The sequence below is a fragment of the Cottoperca gobio genome, chromosome 19, assembly GCF_900634415.1.
Source record: "Cottoperca gobio chromosome 19, fCotGob3.1, whole genome shotgun sequence".
Taxonomy (NCBI): Eukaryota; Metazoa; Chordata; class Actinopteri; order Perciformes; family Bovichtidae; genus Cottoperca; species Cottoperca gobio.
In genome coordinates, this window is record NC_041373.1 from 8794514 (window position 1) to 8813816 (window position 19303).

Consider the following 19303-nt stretch of genomic DNA (forward strand, 5'->3'; position numbering starts at 1 on the left):
TTAGTTCAACTGAGCATGGTCATTTGTTGTAATCTATGAGGCTAAGCTGATCCACCCCATGCACTATTACTGTAACTCATCCACTCCTCACAGATACAGATATTCAATAAAATATCAAATAAAAGATAACAATAGGTAATATAATGAAATTAGGACCATTACCAGAATCTCACTTTCAAACTCATACATATGAATTAAGCACTTGTGTCTTGTGTCTACTTACAGGGAACAACGTACTCCATACACTACACTCTACATTACATCAGATTCCATACTGTCCATCCAACCCTATAACAATGAAACAATGCAGTGCCATCGTATCACACTGGAGGACATCTTTTACAATCTTTAGGAATGAAGTCACAATCCAGCATCCTTTGCCTCTTATGCCAAGGAGCGGTGTGACTGAATGTTGGTTTGAAAAATAAAAGTATTCTTCTCTGCAGCAAAGGAGTACAAAGCCATGCTGAGAAAAACAGTTAATTCTAGTTCCCGTTATGGGCAGGAAAATGGTTCAAGACCGCAAACAAAACATGAAGAAAGGACTCGAGGCATAGAAACATACATTGTGCAGTGTGGTTTTCCAGCCTGTACTTGAAATTTTTGAACCATTACTACAACACACCGTATTCCGTCTTTTAACTTGATTGACAAGAGACTGCTGAAAATTTAAAATCCAGAATGAAACGTGTCCAATAGTACAAGCACTGATTGAGTATCTAGGGGAAGATGGCCTGTGGACACGGGCAGACACGTAGATAGTAGGTTGATTAAAAACGACTGATCTTGTGTTTCCCGTCTTTATGAATTAATGTCATGTCAAGGTTGATCTCCGTGGAAACTAGACTAAGGTGTCACTCAAACTTTAACGACCAAATATGCTCTGCTCGCACAGAGCTCCTGGTGTAAATTATTGACAAAGCTAGTCTGTCGTATTTGAAACTTGAATACCAAAACAGTCTTTGGCTGTTGGAGCTCACTAATGAACTCTGTTCCAGTGGAAACATACTGAATCTGTATTCAATAGTGCACTGACTGCATTCCTGAGCCACAACCATCTTAAACAACGCATTTGTGCAATTAATTAGTAGGCAAAGCATTAACTTAAGGTAAAGGAAAGTAAAGGACACCAGCACCCACCGAGCAGAAACGTGTTTTACAACCTTTACTACAGCAGCATTGGTACATTGACAGTGCTCTGCTGTTGGAGATATATATTGAATTTCTTTTTTGTCAAGTTGCCGGAATAATAGATGGGGATTTCTTCAATGTGAACCATTTATATACTTAAAGGCTTATTATTCGTGCACCCTTTGGATGTATCTGTCTTGACTGTAAAAGATAATTGAACCCATAAATCAGCAGGTTTGGTTGTAATGTGTGCAGCCTCAGAGGTGTCTCAAGCGAATCTTTTAGGTTTTTGAGCAACCATAATTTACAGTTAGTCTGGAACGAAAGAAATACCTGTCAGAATATATACAACTAAAGCACATAACACAGCAGTCTTGCAGGAAATAAATTAGGCCTCTGGGATTATGCCCTCTCTGTATCCACAGTTACTTCAGATTAAGAAGAGGGGGGGGAATACATACATACTATACATTGATGACCATTTATCCATTCAAAAGTCACTAAATAATAGATACTTTATTCATCCCGAGGGAAATTTAGGAAATGTTGCAGTCTGATAAACCTGGAGCACTGACACCTGAACCTGCTGTGTGAATGTAATCCTTAAAGCAGGGGTGTCAAACTCATTTTAGTTCAGGGGCCACATTCAGCACAATTTGATATCAAGTGGGCCGGACCAGTAAAATTACATCATAATAATCTATAAATAACGACAACTCCAAATGTTTCCCCTTCGTTTTAGTTTTGTCAGTTGTCCGAAGTTGTTTTATTGTCCATACAAGAAGAGCTACAATTGAACCAGCTCAATGGTTTATCCATCCTCTTCTATTGAATATTTAACTGTCCGCACTTTATAATAAGTCTCTTCTCAGTAGAAACAATGGTGGGCCAACAACTACTTTGAACAGATGCTAAACCAGAAAATTCGACATAATGCGCTATTTCACACTCTGCCACAGTTATCACTGGAGATAATGCTACTGGGCACATACCTGTTCTCAAACGCGTTGTCCTGCAGCTTTCCTGTTTGGTAAACCTGTCAGAAAGTAGCTTGAGATCCTGAAAGCCTGTACTTTCCCCTCCGAAATAATAAACACACATGGGAAATAAAAATAAATAAATAATAATACTAATAATAAGTGTCTTTTAGCTAGAAAGCTAGCAGTTATCTCTTTTTACTGGAGAACCTGCTTTGTTTTTTTGGCTTATTACAATATCCCACGGCTGGTAAACACCAAGGTGTTTATCTCAAAGGGAGACTTTTAAATGTGTGTCGTAGAAGATAATCCCCATTGTTCATGGTGATCTCAGTTTGACAACTACGACGACAACAGCAGGTAGCATCACGTTGCCAAAGGTTTTGGGCATGCACATTGTGGTTTTCACAAACTCGCGGTCTCTCTTGCCAAGCACAATTATAACGCCAGTTTTAAACTATTATATCCAGCCACTGACCTTAAATAGTCGATTCACAATCTATGATGTGTTCATTGCATGCATTAATTCAGAATTATATTAATTTCTAAATTACTTTCCCCCCTCCACTTTGTTTCTGTTGCCAGTAGGTGGGGCTCTTTTAAAGGGGAATGTTAGTTTATTATTTGGAATTAAACTGGTTCTCTCAAAAGAAATCTGTGGAGAGGGCTTTGAAACAGCATTTTGATTATCATGTAGGATGATTTTCAAACAAGGTCGGACGGGACCCCTTAAAGGAGTCACAAGATAAATTCAAGGAGTTGCAAGATGGTCAATTATCAAAGGATAGGAAAAATAGCAAAAAACCTGCTACACAAAAAAAGATTTGTTTTCTCAATTTGTTGCCTTTTGTTGTGAAATGCTGCATGTTTGTACCCTCTTCTGACCACAAAAACAAACAAAAATCTGAAAATCACTGGGGGAACTCACCTACAACTATATTAGTGAACGGTTAAATGTAGCCTAATGATTAAATGTGAGAAGAAAAAAAGTCCACTCTATTTCACTGACTTTTCCTCGTGGTTATTCAGAATTGTCCTCCTGGTTATGGTTTTGCCACACGAGTTTGGAATCATGACTTCAGTATTTCTAAAATTGGCTACTTCCCTGTGTCTATGTGTGCATGCAATTAGCACCTATTGCATGTCTGTCTGTCTTGGAAGAGTGTTTCCTTATCTAAATCAAGAGTCACAGCAGGGCATATACCACCATGAAAACCTTGGGATTTGGGATATATGAATAAACTCAATTTGACATACATTTAGTGGAAGGAGAGATCTGGTCCATACAGTAAAAATACATATTTGAAAACACAGAACGTGTTACTTTTCAAAGACATCAATGCTTAGAGATTGATACATTAGTGCATCCATCACTGCATGGAGAGTCTCAGCAGCTGTCACCAGCTGCTAACATGCCCAGGAGATAGGGTATGTGAGGTTTTATGATCACTATTCACTGAGGGATAGGCATGAGAAACAGTCTATGGCCTATTGCTATTTAGCTGGAAGAGCTCGATAAAAAACAATGTAATGAATTGGAGGATGACAAAAGTGCCACAGAGAAGGAAGGTGAGTAATGGCCTTCCTACATGATAGTAATGCTTTACAGGCATTATATACTGTACGATGCATACTGTGTTCAAGAAAAGGTCTTATGTGTATCATCCGTGTCCAGTTAAGCACCAAATGAATAAATTCATAGTTTGACTATGATATGACAGAGGCAACGAATCATTGACTAGCAGCAGACTGAGATTAACCATTGCTGAGATTATGAGGTCAAAAGCAAGCAGAATATTCAGAGAAATTACACTTTATGTACATTTATAGGCTCGTCTACATCTTATTGTTGTAACAAAAAAGCTTGTTTCAAATTTGGGGATTTTCTTGAAAGCCAACATTTCATTTGATACATTTTCTTTGAAGGTTGAGTTACGTTAGAATAATCTTGAGGTATTGGGATCAATTTATTGCAAATTGTTTACAATGCAGTCAATTTACTTATTTTTCTTTTTTCTTTTATATCTGTGTATACAGACACTTATGATAAATATTTAAAGCTTATTTAAAATGGTTAAAAATTAAAATATTTAAAACAATTCAGTACATTAGAATTTATAGTTGGACTATGAATATAATATAATAAGAATAATAGTATAAATATAATACAATAGAATAGAATAAACTTTATTGTCCGGCCGAAATATTGTCAGAAATATTGTCTTAGGTATCACCCAAGAAAATATAAACACAAAATCATGTATACAAGATAAAAACATCCAACTAACAGAACAAAAAACTCTCTCAATTGTACATGTACACAGGGTAATAACATAAGACAGAACAAAGATCTTTGACTTGTACAACAGACATTGCATTCATATCAATGTAACGCCTACACTCTCACATCAAAGTTTACTGTAACTTGTTGACTCTCTCCTAACAGTGAGCTGGCTTTACATTGTTCTAGTTTGCAAACCTGAGCTAAATAATCAGAGACCCATTAAAAAATCTTTGATCCAGTGCACAAGGCTCCCCCGCTCACCTCTCAGTCCAGAAGACGGTGCAGGACTAAATTATTTAAAGCTTAACTAAAGTTAACAAATAAAATCTGTTTGTTTTAGTATTTTGGAAGTGACTGGCAACTATGTTGACCATAGTGAGTGGAGGGTACTCAGTCCCTCTGTGGGTTTTCTAAGCAAACTATATGGGTCCTGTTGTTGTGCTATGGATGATGTGAGATGTTTGCTGACAACCCACATTTTTCCATTTATATGAATGAATGTAATATTTACCCATAATAATGGGGATATTGACCATATCTGATAATGCTACATCGGGTAATACGCTTTTCTTTCTTTAAATTGTCTCTCTGTGTTTACCGTAGTGCTGTATAAAAGCCTTCATAACCGGAAGTTCCACCCCTCTTCATCCCCTCTCTGCAGACTGAGTGAGTTCCACATTGACACATAAACAAAATCACAAATTCTATCATCATCCATCCTCTTAAACATTAATAATCAAAATCCCCCTACTGCTAAATCATAATTAATCAATTCAGTAGCTGGATGACGAGTTATTCATTTTCTTACCAAGACTTGTATTCCCCTTGTTATAACCGATAAACTGACTCCATCTTGTTCTGCTCTTCCCCAGCGTTCAGTCCGCTGACACGGCAGCATGGTAAGGACTTCTCATTTAAATACTTCATTCACTTAGTCTATATAGCTAACTATGTTGCATCTTGTGAGTGTGGGAATGTCATAACGAGAAATGTGTTTGTTGAGATGAATAAAGCGTCAGATACAGCGGCTAGCTTTAGTGATTAGCATTAGCATACTGCTGCTCGCTTGGGCCGCCTGGCTACAGCCTGTCGCATGGGAATGGCATGTTTACGAGCCCATAATAATATGGATTAATCTAAGTTATGAGGTGGGGATAACTACTCAAACTAGTCTATCCATGTTGGCTGTAGCTGTTCCGATTCAGGCTTTACGTATCATATGTTGGCCATGGGTGCCGCGCGGTAGTTACAGTAACTTTGTCGCTGTGTTTTGTCGTCTGCAAGGCATGCTATCATCTCAGGCTGATGTGCTCGTGATGCTTTTTAAGTCTTGCTAGAATAATGATGGACCTAGTGCTGGGTTTCGACTTCTACCAGAAACATCGGTTCCACCGGTCCCTTAACATCACTTTGTTGTTCAATCTTAATCTGAGGTTTGATGCTTTAGTCTGAAAGATAACCGTGCCTGCTCTGTTCTTTATTTGTAGCCTCGCCAAATAGGAGAAATCAAAGATTTCCTGCTGACAGCAAGGAGGAAGGATGCCAAGTGTAAGTTAAACTCTTAACTATCTCACCTGCCTGACCTGGTTGATGTAAATATAAGCAATGTACGTTTTAACTTGATGTGCAGCTGACAACCTTGAGGGTATTTTATCCACTGCTAGAATATCAAACAAGTACGGTACTTGCAAGCTTTGTTCAAATAAAACCCTGACAACCCTTCATTTTATAGATCTAGTTTTTCTAGTATAAAACCTATACTTTTCCATTTCTTAAATGAAGTCATGCCTCCACTTTATTCCAAATATGTCGGTGAACATGCTGAACATCCAAAAACGTAAAATATTTCTATAGGCAAGCATACAAGTCCAAATATATGGAGAATAAAGTTTCCAACTATTATTTAAAAAAAGAAAATTAGCTTTAATTAAGCTTTTCTTTCAAGGAAATTCCTGTTTTCTTATAGGTTGTCCCAAATCTTACAAGTGTGCAGAAACTTCATAGGAAATTATTCAGAAATGACGACCTGTAAAATGTGTAATGATGCACTCACATCTCACTGAAGTTTTTAATGTGTTTTTCAAGTAGATGTTTCTGTGGTTGAATCTCAACTTGCTTGTTTTGTCTTCCTTCAGCCGTAAAGATCAAGAAGAACAAGGACAATGTTAAGTTCAAGGTGCGCTGCAGCAGGTACCTGTACACACTGGTCATCACAGACAAGGATAAGGCTGAGAAGCTCAAGCAGTCCCTGCCACCAGGTCAGTGTTAATAAGTTGTGTACATTTGACCTTGAACATATTCTTACATTTTCCCGTTTGCATCTTTCCTGATGGTACCCTGTTCAGTTTTGGAACACTTGGAGCATGTTTGTATTAGTGGTTCTGAGCTTCTTACTCTACTAGCATGTGCTCAAGGATGCACATGCACCACAAGCACAGCGTGATACATTTCTGTTGACAGCTGAGGATGGCAATAGTGGTAGCAATGCACTGTAAAAAGAAGAAATGTGCTAATTAACTCTGAAACTGAGAACAAAGCAGTTTCCAGAGCATTCGTAGTAAGTTTGCAGATGTTTTAAAATGCTGGAAATGGATTTACTGTGTTTTGTTGGGCCTCAGCAACATCATCAGTGCATATTGGTAGAAAGAAATGATTAAACTGCATTTGTTCAAAGTGAAAACTTGGCTGGACTTTGTAGCATTTTTAAATCGGAAGAGTCCACACGGTAGATAATCGTAGGTCCTCGTGAAAAATGACTAACTGCAACTTTAAGCAAAAATACAGACACGGCTTCCAAGGTAGTTTTTATATTGGAATGCAAAGTCTTCAGGATGATGATTACTGAAACTCGAGCAGGATCAAGCCAGAAATCTGAAGGAAAAAAAAACGTTTGCGCTTATTTGTTAAGTCTCATCATTGCAGCATATGTCAAACCATAAAGTGCATTGACATGGTAGTCACTATTTTAAAATGACTCCAGGGTGATGAATGTGTGCAGTATATGCAGGAGAGATGCATGTTAATTAGTGCTGCCTAATATGACTCGCCTTGTTTGGATGTTTGTAGATACTTAAAGTTGATGTCCAAGTCTGTATATAGTTGTCATGGAATATTATCGCAGTTATGATCATCTGCTCAGTGGATTCTTCATTTAAGTCACCTGTGAACCCAGGTGCATGTTGGCTGTTTTTCATTCTATTAATCTGAAATGAGTTTCTTACAAAGATGTTTTCCTAGAACTTCACTAGTGTATTCTTTAGGTGGCTGCTTATACTTTATCAAAGTTTGAAAATTCTGAGTATGAAAATAGTGTATGGGCTAAAACGGCAACTATTTCTTTATAGTTTGCAAGTAATTAAGTACAAAAATAAATTTTGATGTAGTCCAATAAAAAAACACATTTGTCTGTCTTCATTGGAGATCCACCAAGCTGTGATCCATATGAGACGACTGACTGCACTGATTAAATTGTTTTATTGTGTGCTTTCCATTAAGTAATTTGTCGGGTTTTTTATACAATGAACCATAAGCCTTTATAGTAGTCGCCTCGTTAAAGATTTGGATCAATTTAAATATCGCAGGCAACCATTTTATTTTATGTTGACTTAAGTCCGTCTGGTTTGTTGTTCAAAGGCGACTGTGAAGTGTTTGTGGTAATTCCTCCTTTTTAACAAGGGATTCTGTAACCTGTTCATTAGTGGGTACTCGTCAAATGCCTTCTTACAAAAACTTTACACCTACATTCAGAATAAGACATGTTCAACAATGTTGGGTACAGAAAATAAGTGCCCTGTGTTTTGCTGATGTGATGTTTTAAGCCAGTGAATGTTTCCTAACCTGTTTTTCTCTTTACAGGTCTGGCTGTGAAGGAGCTGAAGTAAATCCCAGATGTACAGATAATTGTAATAAAAATTGGAAAACAGTTATTTGTCTGTGGGTTTTTTGTTGTTGCGTTTGCCATATTGTCGAGCCATAATGCTAACATGATGGATCAAAAGCTCATCGTGAAGTGTTGTCAGAGTCCTTGGTATTGTGAGTAGCCAACTTGTTAAAACATATTGGGTCATATGTGGTTTGACGTCTTTCCACAAGATGTAAGATTTTAGCTGTAATCAGACTTGAAATTGCCGAGAACCACCTTCCATTCCAAAGACGTGTTAAAATAAACCCAAAGTATGATATAAACTTTGAATTTGTTACTCTCATTTGTTACTCTCTTTCTGTAGGTGGTTAATTTCCTTTGATAAACTGAAACTTCACTAACTTCTGTGTCACACTTCAATCCTTCACACTTCATACTTGTTTTTCAGAAGTACATTTACTCATGTTGCGCAAATTAAAATCATTTGTATACTATTGTGTATAAGTACAATACAATCATTAAATGTTTTTATACAGAAGTGCAGCATCGCACAAACCCTAAAACCTCAGTTTAAGCTCACTCTTAACTAGATGCCCATGTGTGAATTGATTTCTGGAATGGTATTCAACAGGCCACCACAACTTGAGGTGAACTTGAACTTGTAAGTTTACTGATTAAGTATCTACAAATGTTTTTTATACAATTAAAAAATAAGTTGCTAGTATAGTGATTCGGACGTCCCCTATGACACGAGTGACACCCCTGCTACACATCTATTTGTCTCAGTTGACCACTAGATGGCAGTGCTGTAGTTTATTCCGCGCAGAGACTGATGAAACGACACTTGAACAATGGAATATTATGTCAAAATGAAAATTATTTCACTACACATTGAATCGATGCATTTTTTTAAACAGTCTTCTGACATGCTGGCAGAATTAGGTTTCTTAACTCCGAGGGGCGTCTTTGCGCGCTCCCGTATCACCTCGTGTCCTATGCGCGTTCCTGCTTGTGACTGAGTCTGGAGTCGCTGTCGGTCGGAGAGGAGCTGAGGGTCCACACACACACACACGGAGACATGGGCGCAGTGTGATTATTTCTTTCATGCTAAAAACTGTCGGATTTCACTTTGCAGCAACACTGCGGTCTCTGCAGGACGGTTTCTCTCATGTGTGGCTGAGTGTGTTTTCACAAATGAGCATGCTTTTATCTTTGTCTTTGTTTGATATGAGACGGGATTAAGATCTCCGGAGCCCGCTTTAGTAAAGAGAGGCTAATTTAGGTTGTAGCCGAACTTTTAAAGAATCTGGGCAGGGATGTCTTCGGCTCGGGTGGATTACATTGCGCCCTGGTGGACTTACTGGCTTCACAATTTTCCTCATATCAACCTGAGGTTTCAGCCCATTGACAACAGCTTCCAGCCCGAAGAAGAGAACTACCAGCAGGTCAGTAGAGGAAGATGGGACAGGGGGCTTTATTAGGAGCACAGTTATCAAGGACACAAGTAAAACAGTGACACAATATGCATGTATGATACCCAATAGTGAGATTTTGACTCACTTTCTATAATAATAATAATATTTGGCTCATAACAGTCCTGGCACTCGTGTGGTTTCATCAGTTATAGGGTGTTAACATTATGATTTCTGCTGCTTTCAAATTACATTTTGCACAATTGATGACAACAGTGTCCCATAATGTCTCTGAATGTCATCCAGTCCGCTTAAGTGGAAGAAGAGTCCTCCACATGTATTAGGAGCTACAGTATATCCAGTCCCATCGACCAGTGGACCAAGTCAGAAATACTCTGTGCTATCTGTTTAAGTTGTTATTTCTCAAAAAACTGTTCCTCTTTGGAAAAATGGTACCTCACCATTGAGTTAAATGCTTTGATACAGAACAGAACATGCACATATTGTAAATACTGCTCTCAATTAGGCTTGGTAACAGTTTTCAACTATTTTTTAAGTTGGACAAATAAGTGATTTTGTCTGTTGGAGGGACACAGAGAGAGAGGGGATCAGGAAGCACATGTGGGTGTGTGAATGTTAAGCATAGATGTGTTTCACCCTTGGGAGTTAAAGTGGTTCCCCTCTTATTCCAGAGGCGGTGACAGGACTATTTCACACAGTTTTGAAGTGGGTTGGGATCAACTGTTGGATGACTAATGACCTGCTTGTGAACACATGTCAAGTACTATGAATTATTTATTATGTCACTGTTTAATCTTTCAGGGTTACAGTTAAGTTTCTGTCAGTACATGTAGACGTCATGCTTTGAATGGATGACGTTTAAATTCATTCCTGCAGCCTCTTAGCACAGGGGGGGTCTCAGGGTGAGGTCAGTGGACCTTCAGGGTTCAAGGAGTCAGCCAGAGAGGAGCCTCATAAAGATGTGGAAGTCATTTCACAAGTGAAGTGACAGACAATGGAAGAATTAGTTTTGGGAATATACATGTGTTGTCAGTCAAATGTAAAATAAATGTGTAATAAAGCATAAACTTGCAGAAATCCGGCTAATTTTAGGCTATTAATGCCTGGAGGATACCATGCACTAGTATCATAAATGATGTGATATATTGTTTGATAGTACTTTGCAATCACGCTTTCACTTCGTCAAACATTGATTTTTACAAAAGTACGGGCAACAGGGTGGAGCTGAGGTGGAACAAGCAAGTGTTTTCCCAATAGCTTTAGTGTCTGTGGTCCAATAGCATCATAATGTACTAAAACATTGGCTTCAACATTAGCTGTGATGCTACCCTTTGCTATGATCCCTTAACCAACACTAGTAGATGCATTTCTGCTCTACAAGATATCAGATGGCAGCACAACTAAATTGAATGTTCTGTGTAACTGGTATCAGGTAAAAGATGGTGAGAGAGGCAAAGTGAAGGAGATTTTTGTCTTCTCATGCTGCCAGTTTCCATTCTCCGTAGCACTGTGGAGGTAGAGTCAGAGCCACAGGGTGTGGGAGGGGAGGGTGGTGAGTCTCAGCAGCACTTCCTTCTAAAAAAAACATCAACCACAGACTCTCAAGTCAGGGGTGGGAAACCCCATCATTGCAACCATCGACTTATCTTGCTCTCTGACTTTTGTACGTCTGTTTTTCTCTCTCACACAGCCATTGCTCCTGCTCTCTTTAGTCTATTTTCTCCACAAATATAGGTCAAGCCCTTCATATTCCCACTTTGTAGAACAATTCTCTGCAAAGCACCAAAGCTAATGACACAATTTCAAACTGATGCAGTGCTATTTAGGCCATTACATTTCCTGTCATGTGTGGGCTGTCAAACTTAATTCTGATCACCACCTCCTTCGTTGACTGCATTAGTAGCAGTGATGATATGACGCATATGCAATCAAGGCTCGGAGAACTGGGGAAAACAGGTGCTGTATCACCCCCTGGATGTACTTGCATAGTTGCTGAATTGTTAGGATGTTAATTAAACATTTAAATAGTCTTTCTAGTAATAACACTGCAAAGCATTACACTGTGGTGGAAATGAACATAGTGTCAAGTTTGTTTCTGCGCTGGGATGATTAACAGTATTGCAACTAATAGTAAAGAATTCAGTCTAATTGGAAAGAAATGTTGTTATATAATTGAGCCGTGTAAGGTCGAGTCCACTCTTAGGTAAAGGGATTGCTGAATCCATGCTTAGTTGGCCGCTGCTGTAGGCCGTTTCAGTGGGATTGTAATTGCCTAGTTGTAGTGTGGGCAATCCTGGTGAATTCCTCTGTTGGCTTTGGGCCATCCAATGTGATGGAATGCAAGGGGTCGTGATCTTTCCCTGTTCTTTGTCTGTGTGTGAGTGTGTGTGTGAGTGTGAGTGTGTATGTGTGTGTGTTAGTAGGTTTCTCACCCTCTTTTGGACACTGGTATTGTCAGTAATGGAATGTCTGAATCAGCTGACTGGAGTTTCTCTCTAATTTGTGTCTTCTGACAATAACCAAGCTAGTCACATATTTTGGAAAATCTGCGTTGAGGGTTCTTTATGCTTGAAATGAACTACAGTTGGTCATAATACTTGTTTTCGGACTATTAATAAAGGCAACCGTGTTTCTACCTGCTGCATATCGTTGCCTACTCGCTGCACATCGTCTCCCTGATCGCCCTCAAAGAGCTTATGGAAGTTTCTCCCCGAAGGAATTCCTAATGTACTTTTTTTAAAGCATATCGATACCTTCTGACCTCTCTGTGAGAAAGTGACACCCCAGCATTGTTGATGATTGATTTGGGGATGCACATGCTCTCAGCAAGTCTGTCTGATGTGTTAAATGTACGTCTCTGTCCCGATGCCTGGAGGATGGAAGGAGGGCAAAAACTGACAGCTGAAAAAGCTCACCCAAAAAAAGGACAGGAGCCTAGTTTTCCAATTATTTGTGTGTGTCTGTGTGTGTTTTTGTTGTTGAGCGAGATATCATGTGTAGGTCAGCAGGTCCTGGTCCATCTGACTTCCCTTCCCATTTCCTGCTTTGTGACAAGTTTTTGCCAAATACCTTTTGTGTCTGCTGCTTCTCATACTCTGATACTATCCAAGCAGCCAGGATCATATAAGTAATGGTGATTGTAAATGCTGTTATTGAGTGACATAATACTGGAAATTAATTACAATCCTGAAATAAAAAGAGTTGGAAAAATGTGCAATCCACAGCACATTAGTGTTTCTGTTTGCTTTATGGTATAATATGTTGATGTTGTGTGTATCGGTGTCTGAGCCAGCAAGCAGTGTCGCTATTATTAGGGCCAACTATATCCAACAAAGTCAGGCTGTTGCTTTCAAAAGTAATTACTGCTGCACAACTTAGAACAATCCTTGGTCCTGAGTTTAAGAAATGATACTGTAGATACCACTCTGAAGCTTAGCTTAGCATAAGACTCCAGGAAGTCACTGCCCCTGTTCAAGAAACAGTCCCGCACATAACCCCAAATTGTAATTTTTGTATCTCTGTATTTTGTACAGATTAAACAAACAAGATCTTACATGTTGATTAGATACATTTCGTTATCTTTAGACAAAGCCAGGTTCCCCCCGTTTCCAGTTGTAATGCTAAGCTAAGCTAAATGCATCCTGGCTCCAGCTTCATATTTAACGGACAGCTCTGACAGTCGTATAAATCTTCTTATCTCACTGTCAGCAAGAAAACAAATACGTCGATTTCCCAAAACTGTATTCGTCCAATAAGAAATGACTCCACTTCAGTTGGAGTTATAAATCTACCTAAACCCATTTTACTTATTATTTTATTTAGGAGAAGATGTTTACTAATTTTATCAGGTTAACGAGACCATGGCAAATCACAGTTGCCACAGAGGTGTTTTGATGAAAGACAATATGATAGAATTGTCTCTCTGCAGGTGGTTATCGGCCTCATGGTAACTCACTATCTGGAGGTCACTGCTTGTCCACGTTGTTTACTATCTGTTGTTGACATGAAGATTGTGGCTGTACAACATGTGTAACATGTTACGCTTTTGCTGAAGGAAAATGTGCCGTGTTCTGTACTCTCACTACAAAAACAGTCCATACAAATAGAAAGACAGTAGAACGGACATTGAACTGTTTGCCGTGGTCATTTGGCAAGAAGTTGTCATGGTGACGACAGTGGGGCCATTTGAGAACTCAGTTGTGTCCTACCATCCACAATATGGAGCAATTAAATCCAGCAATCCTCAATTCTTCTCTAGCGGCAAGGCAACGGAGATTGTTATGGAAGTGAGCCTCTTACAACAGTCAGTGTCGGTCGCTGCTCGGACCATCCCGCCATGTTGATTTGAATGCGAGTATCCATTCTACTTTTATTCTATTGCTATGGTCTGTTCTGTCAAGGATCTACCTACTCGAGTGTAATATGCATTATGTCCTGAACATAAGCAAGAATGGTAAAAAAAGCGTTTGTATTTTAAAGTAGAGATTTATGATGTTCGTCCTTGAGGTCACTTTATAGAACTGACAGCGTTGGATATTCAGTAACTGCAGCAATTAATGCAAAAAAAAAAAGGAAATCAGTTTTATTACCTTAACTAACATGTAGGTCATCTAGCACATCTAGGTAGATTTGACACTTCCTTTACATAATTACAGATGATTAAAGCACATTTGTCCATCCTCCAGCACAGGGGAACAAAGAGTCTTTGCTTAATAACAGCTCCGTCCTTGACAAAGCAATGTTTCTCGTCTCATCCCCTGATCACTTTCTATTGAAAGCCTTTTTCTTGCTATTACCGAGGCCTACAATGATATCGAAGAAATGAACAAGGCAATCCACAGACTATGCGTTTCAATTACAGGAGCAAACCAACACTCTTAAGACACTCGATGGTTCTGCCTCACTGGCTTTTCTTACAGAGATTCCCTGGGAACAATGACCCACCAGAGTGCACGCAAACAGCCTCCTCCTCCAGACCTTTCTGTTTCTCCGGTCGTCTTTGTTTTTCCCTCTTTCTCGCTTTTGTTCTCCGTTCATCAGCATTTCCTTCCCCTTCCCCTTTTTGTTTATTGATGTTAAACCTTCACATACTGATCTAAATGGATGGGCCGTTGTTTCGGAGCCGCTCATGTGTGGAAGACAGAGTATTTATGTGAAGTCCTGAGGATAATATATATTTCTCACTTTTAGAAAAAGATAGTCCTTCAAGTGATGCAGTTACCGGTACTTTGATTTCTTAATGCAGTTATTGTGAAAATTGCTCAAATATAAGATCATCTCTGTAGCAGCCCTTGTTCACACAATGCATTTACAATTGAACTGATTAAAATCAGCTGGGTGTGTAAGCTGTGTTTAGTTTGTGTGATAGAAAATGGAAAATGATGCATAACAAGGGCTGAAAATCCATTTTGTGTTCAGCTATCACAACTGCTCCGATTGCATTGGAAGTGTAACTACTCCTCTCACCTCCTCCTCAAGAAACTCAATCTTAAATCTGTCTTTATTTCCATGTTCTTCGTGCCACCTCAGCCTCTCCCTGTTCGTGTAAATGACTCTTTGTTAGAACAGTGATTCACTGCAGTTCAGCCTTTGTAAAAGGCATGATGTCTTTCTCCCCCCCCCCACTTATTTCTCGTTTCGTTCATGCATACACATAGAAAGATGCACTCACTGGGTCCCCTCTGGCTCTCCAGAAGGTCATTAACCCCAATCTGTCTCTGTACTGCTTGAAGCCAGTGATTAGCATCACCCGATTGGCTGGATGGTATGGCCGAGGTCTGTACTAATAAGGCAGTGTGTTCATCCCTCATGCTGATCTAACAACATGTAAACAGGTTATGACAGAACTGTATGACTATCCATGATGCTGGGGGTTTATGATTGTTTCTCTGCATTTCCTTGTGTCATGAATTGAGTTTGGTGATGAAGAGCTGAACATGGGACAAGTAGATTCAGGCAACCGCATTTCAACAATGAAAATCTGCTCTTCCTTTGGAAGTTAGGGGGTTGGGTTTCCTTTGTTGTTGGGGGTGTAGCATCAAAATCACGACCTCTGACTCCCCCGAGGGGCTTCGGGTTCAAAGAGGGTGTGAAGGAAAAAAGGAGATAACTCGCTTCCCTGCACTCCAAAGGTGTCCTGTTAAGCATGGCCCATACAGAAGCAGCTACATGAAAGAGATTCATGAAGGAATAAGCCAAACATTTCTCTTTTGAGGAGCAAGCACTACACCTCACAAAGCTCCTGAGACCCTCAGTCTGTTATGGCAGAAAGGTGAGGGCCACAAAGCAATGCAGCGTAACAGATTTAAAGGATCCTTTAGCAACGAAGCCCCTTCTTCCTCCTCCCCTCCTCTCATTCATAACCCATGGGTCGCTTTGCTGGGACTTAATGGCATCCCAGCTGTGAACATGGGCTGGCCCGACTGAGTGCAGTCTGCCGGAAAGAGTCCCGGGCCCTTGGGCGTTCACCCAAGTGTCAGAGCGCGACAGGCAGCAGCATGGAGGAAGACAGTGAGTCGGACTGCTCCATTGATCTCTGGGGAGAGGGGCATTTTGTTCATAGGGATGCTATTTCTTAAGGCGCTCGGCAGCCCACATTCTGCCCTTCATCGTGGTACAAATTCATTATATAAAGTGTTGTTGTGTGTATCAAAGGAGGACATGCCAGAGGAATATTTCGTGGCTTCTTCACAAGAAGATTTCGAAAAAAGAATCTGTGTTCTTGCTCTTTAAAGGGGAACTCCTCCAAGATCAGTTTACTCAACATGAGAAGCACTGAAAACTGTTTTATAATGTCTAGGGGAACTTTGTTAAGTCTGAGGAAATAACAGAGAGTTATCTCAGCTTGAGCTTGCATTATGGGATTGTAGGATCCAGAGTTTGTGGAGCTCTGGAGTCTTTAGTGAGTCTCTCAACTTCATGGACGTGCTATACTAAATTACCCTGTAATAGAAATGACAGAGAATTACAAGTAAAGTAAAAGACTAAAGTCCTCTCTATAGATGTCTAACAGCGAGAAGAGGCTCCTGCTGCTCACTATGCTTCAACTTTCAAAATGAAATTTCTCTCTTTGTCCATGTCTTCTTCTTCCTTCTCAAACTGACCTGACACACGTTTAACCCCTATCATGTTGAAGGAATGTCACTGTCCTCCCACACACACACACACACACACACACACACACACACACACACACACACACACACACACACACACACACACACATATTGCACATCGGTGCACACTGTGCCTGGAGATCTCCTCCACCTCCGCACAGCTGTCTGCCACCTGCTGTGGAGCAGCCATGCTTGCGGAAGACACTTCATATCGCTTAGCGTGCATTTAGCACTACTCCAAGCTTTTGGAATTCCACTGTCACATGTCTTAGTCCTGCTTAGCAGATGCAGTGCAACAGATGGAAGTACTTTCCATCTCAATGTATTAATTATGGCCTCTACGTGTGTATTAAGAATTGTTTTTTAAAGGGCGCTCAGCATAAGGCAATAATTATTTACCACTTAGGCTGTTGTGAGTTTGCATCTATGTTGACGTGCAGCTCATCCTCCACATCCTCTGTTTCCATAACTGCGAAACAAAGCAGCTGTTTTAACTGTGGAGCCACTGCCCATCTAGAGGTCGGACTTTCTGTGTAAAACATGCCATTCCTTTATACATGGACATTGAATATTAGGAAAAAATTGTATTTATGGACTGCTATAAAGTTGTATTTATTGCAGGTCTTTTGTATTGTATTTAATGCTAACATCTTTAGTAGTTAAGTCAGTAACTTGATTGACAGAAGCTTAATTGACAATTATAATTGATTAATTGTTTAAGTCGTGGACGAAACCTAGGACTTGGATTGGCATTTTTCACTACCTTTCACATTCTATAGATTAATTGAAACAAACAATGGATAGGTTACTCGCTGAATCAAGTTGTAATTAGCTGTACCCCTAATTGTATTACATCGGATGCACTTCATTAACTGTCAGCTTTGTATTTGTGAGTAACAGATGGCTCAAATAGTTCCTCTTTGGTTAACTTTGCTGAGTTCACCTATGTGTCATCCCTGAAATTAGTCCATTAGTCATGCTTACGGGCAGAGCGTATGGCTTTTTTTTTATTACCATGCGCTTGTGTGTTTATTTTAGTACATCCAACAATGAGAGTCGTAGGTTCACTCACTATTTTGGGGGGGGGGGGGGGGGGGAACAGTACCATTATGCAACGTTCAAGCCTCAGGGGGAAAGCCATCTACAATGGACTGGAGAGAAACTGGGCCGTGCACTGAGTGATGAAGAGTCTGTCTGAGGTAGCTGGATGAGGAAGCAGCGTCTTTGTCTTGCCATTATGGACATAGGCACATGCAAACACACACTTTGTCTCTTTATCTCCTTCCTGTGCGTTCACTCATCCACACTCTCTCATTGTTTTTTATTACCTACAATATTCCGTTCATCACTCGCGCTGTCTTCCTATTTCTCTTTTATCTCTTTTTATACTCCCTACACATCCTCATCTCAGGGATTGCCTTTCCGCTCAGCTAGATCTTCCTTCCTTTCTTTCCTCGTGTCATTGCCTCCAGCCTCGTGCTAACCCCACCCCCTGTCTGTAGGGACAATTGAGAGGAAACAAAACGGAGAAGACAGCAGAGTGGGCCTCTTGAGTTAGAACGAGTAAGTAAGGAGAAGGGTGTTAACATATCGAGTCTGCTGTTACGGGAAACTACTCAGACCTGATTTAGTTAGCAGTTAAGTGGTCAGAGCTGCCAATTAGATTTTTACCAAAGAGCGAATGTGTGTACACTCCTGCTCGGTAAAAGATAGATAAATGGTGTTTTGAAACTTAATGGAAGGTTGGAGCACTTGTGAAGTGATGGTTCCAGGATGGGGTTGTGCTGTGTGCGTGTATGTGTGTGTCTTTGTGCAGGTACGGTCTCTGTGTGCGACCTTCCACTAAATGGATGTGCTACATAATTCAGAAGCCATTATTTTTGCGCCCTACTACTGAGACGAAAGGACAGTAGAGAGCGAGAGAGAGAGTGATGGACAGAAAGAAAGTGGAGAGTGTTGTTTTGGGCCACAACTGCTTTAAAAGCTACCTTGGAATACATATTCATCCAAAAGATAATACATTTGTGAGCTTCTTCTAAAGCCCCGTGCACGTTTTGATTAACACAATGGGTCAAACAGCATGAAACTTAGTAAAAGGTAATATAAAGATTATTAAAGTTCCCCAGCCCCGTCCCTCAGTATTTTCCCTCTCCCCTTTCTGCCACATTCCCTCCTTTCTCTGCATTGCCCGGCTGCAGGGGAATCACAAGACAGAGGCATGGCAATTTAAGCAGGCCCGTCACATGCTGCTTAATTCAAATAGGCTCTGATAATTCGCCCTTTCACTCGTCCTCCATCTCTGTCGCAAGTGAACCAACTAACCTGTACGTTACCATGGCGATAAGAGCGGCTGGGTGGCCCAGTATTTGTGAGTTTCCCCCCTTTCATTCCCCCGTCGAACAATCTGAGGCAGTCTGCCTACCACCCCTCCCCCACATGTTCATATTATCCACCTGCTCCCCACATTCTCCATCTCATTTACCGTGTTCACCTCAATTACA

General features: G+C 40.1%; 2 protein-coding genes across 3 annotated transcripts in view; both read left to right on the forward strand.

The window, feature by feature from the left end:
• Positions 1–4990: 4990 nt before the first annotated feature.
• Positions 4991–8318, forward strand: rpl38 (ribosomal protein L38). The gene is made up of 5 exons (XM_029455487.1): positions 4991–5058; positions 5265–5291; positions 5880–5940; positions 6528–6650; positions 8248–8318. The coding sequence occupies exons 2-5, from the start codon at positions 5289–5291 to the stop codon at positions 8271–8273; spliced, it is 213 nt and encodes a 70-aa protein (XP_029311347.1). The 5' UTR covers positions 4991–5058; positions 5265–5288; the 3' UTR covers positions 8274–8318.
• A 982-nt stretch (positions 8319–9300) lies between these two features.
• Positions 9301–19303, forward strand: part of ttyh2 (tweety family member 2) — a 51890-nt gene continuing 41887 nt past the window's right edge. For both annotated transcript variants that reach the window (XM_029457026.1, XM_029457027.1), the window contains exon 1: positions 9301–9699. In XM_029457026.1, coding sequence (XP_029312886.1) covers positions 9571–9699 — 129 coding nt within the window. In that variant the 5' untranslated portion in view covers positions 9301–9570. The remainder of the gene's footprint in view (positions 9700–19303) is intronic.

What these genes read in the sequence shown, in the direction of transcription:
- rpl38 (XM_029455487.1), top strand. An exon ending in AAGGAGGAAGGATGCCAAGT is followed by an intron (nt 5,941 to 6,527) that starts GTAAGTTAAACT and finishes GTCTTCCTTCAG; the next exon opens with CCGTAAAGATCAAGAAGAAC. An exon ending in CAAGCAGTCCCTGCCACCAG is followed by an intron (nt 6,651 to 8,247) that starts GTCAGTGTTAAT and finishes TTCTCTTTACAG; the next exon opens with GTCTGGCTGTGAAGGAGCTG.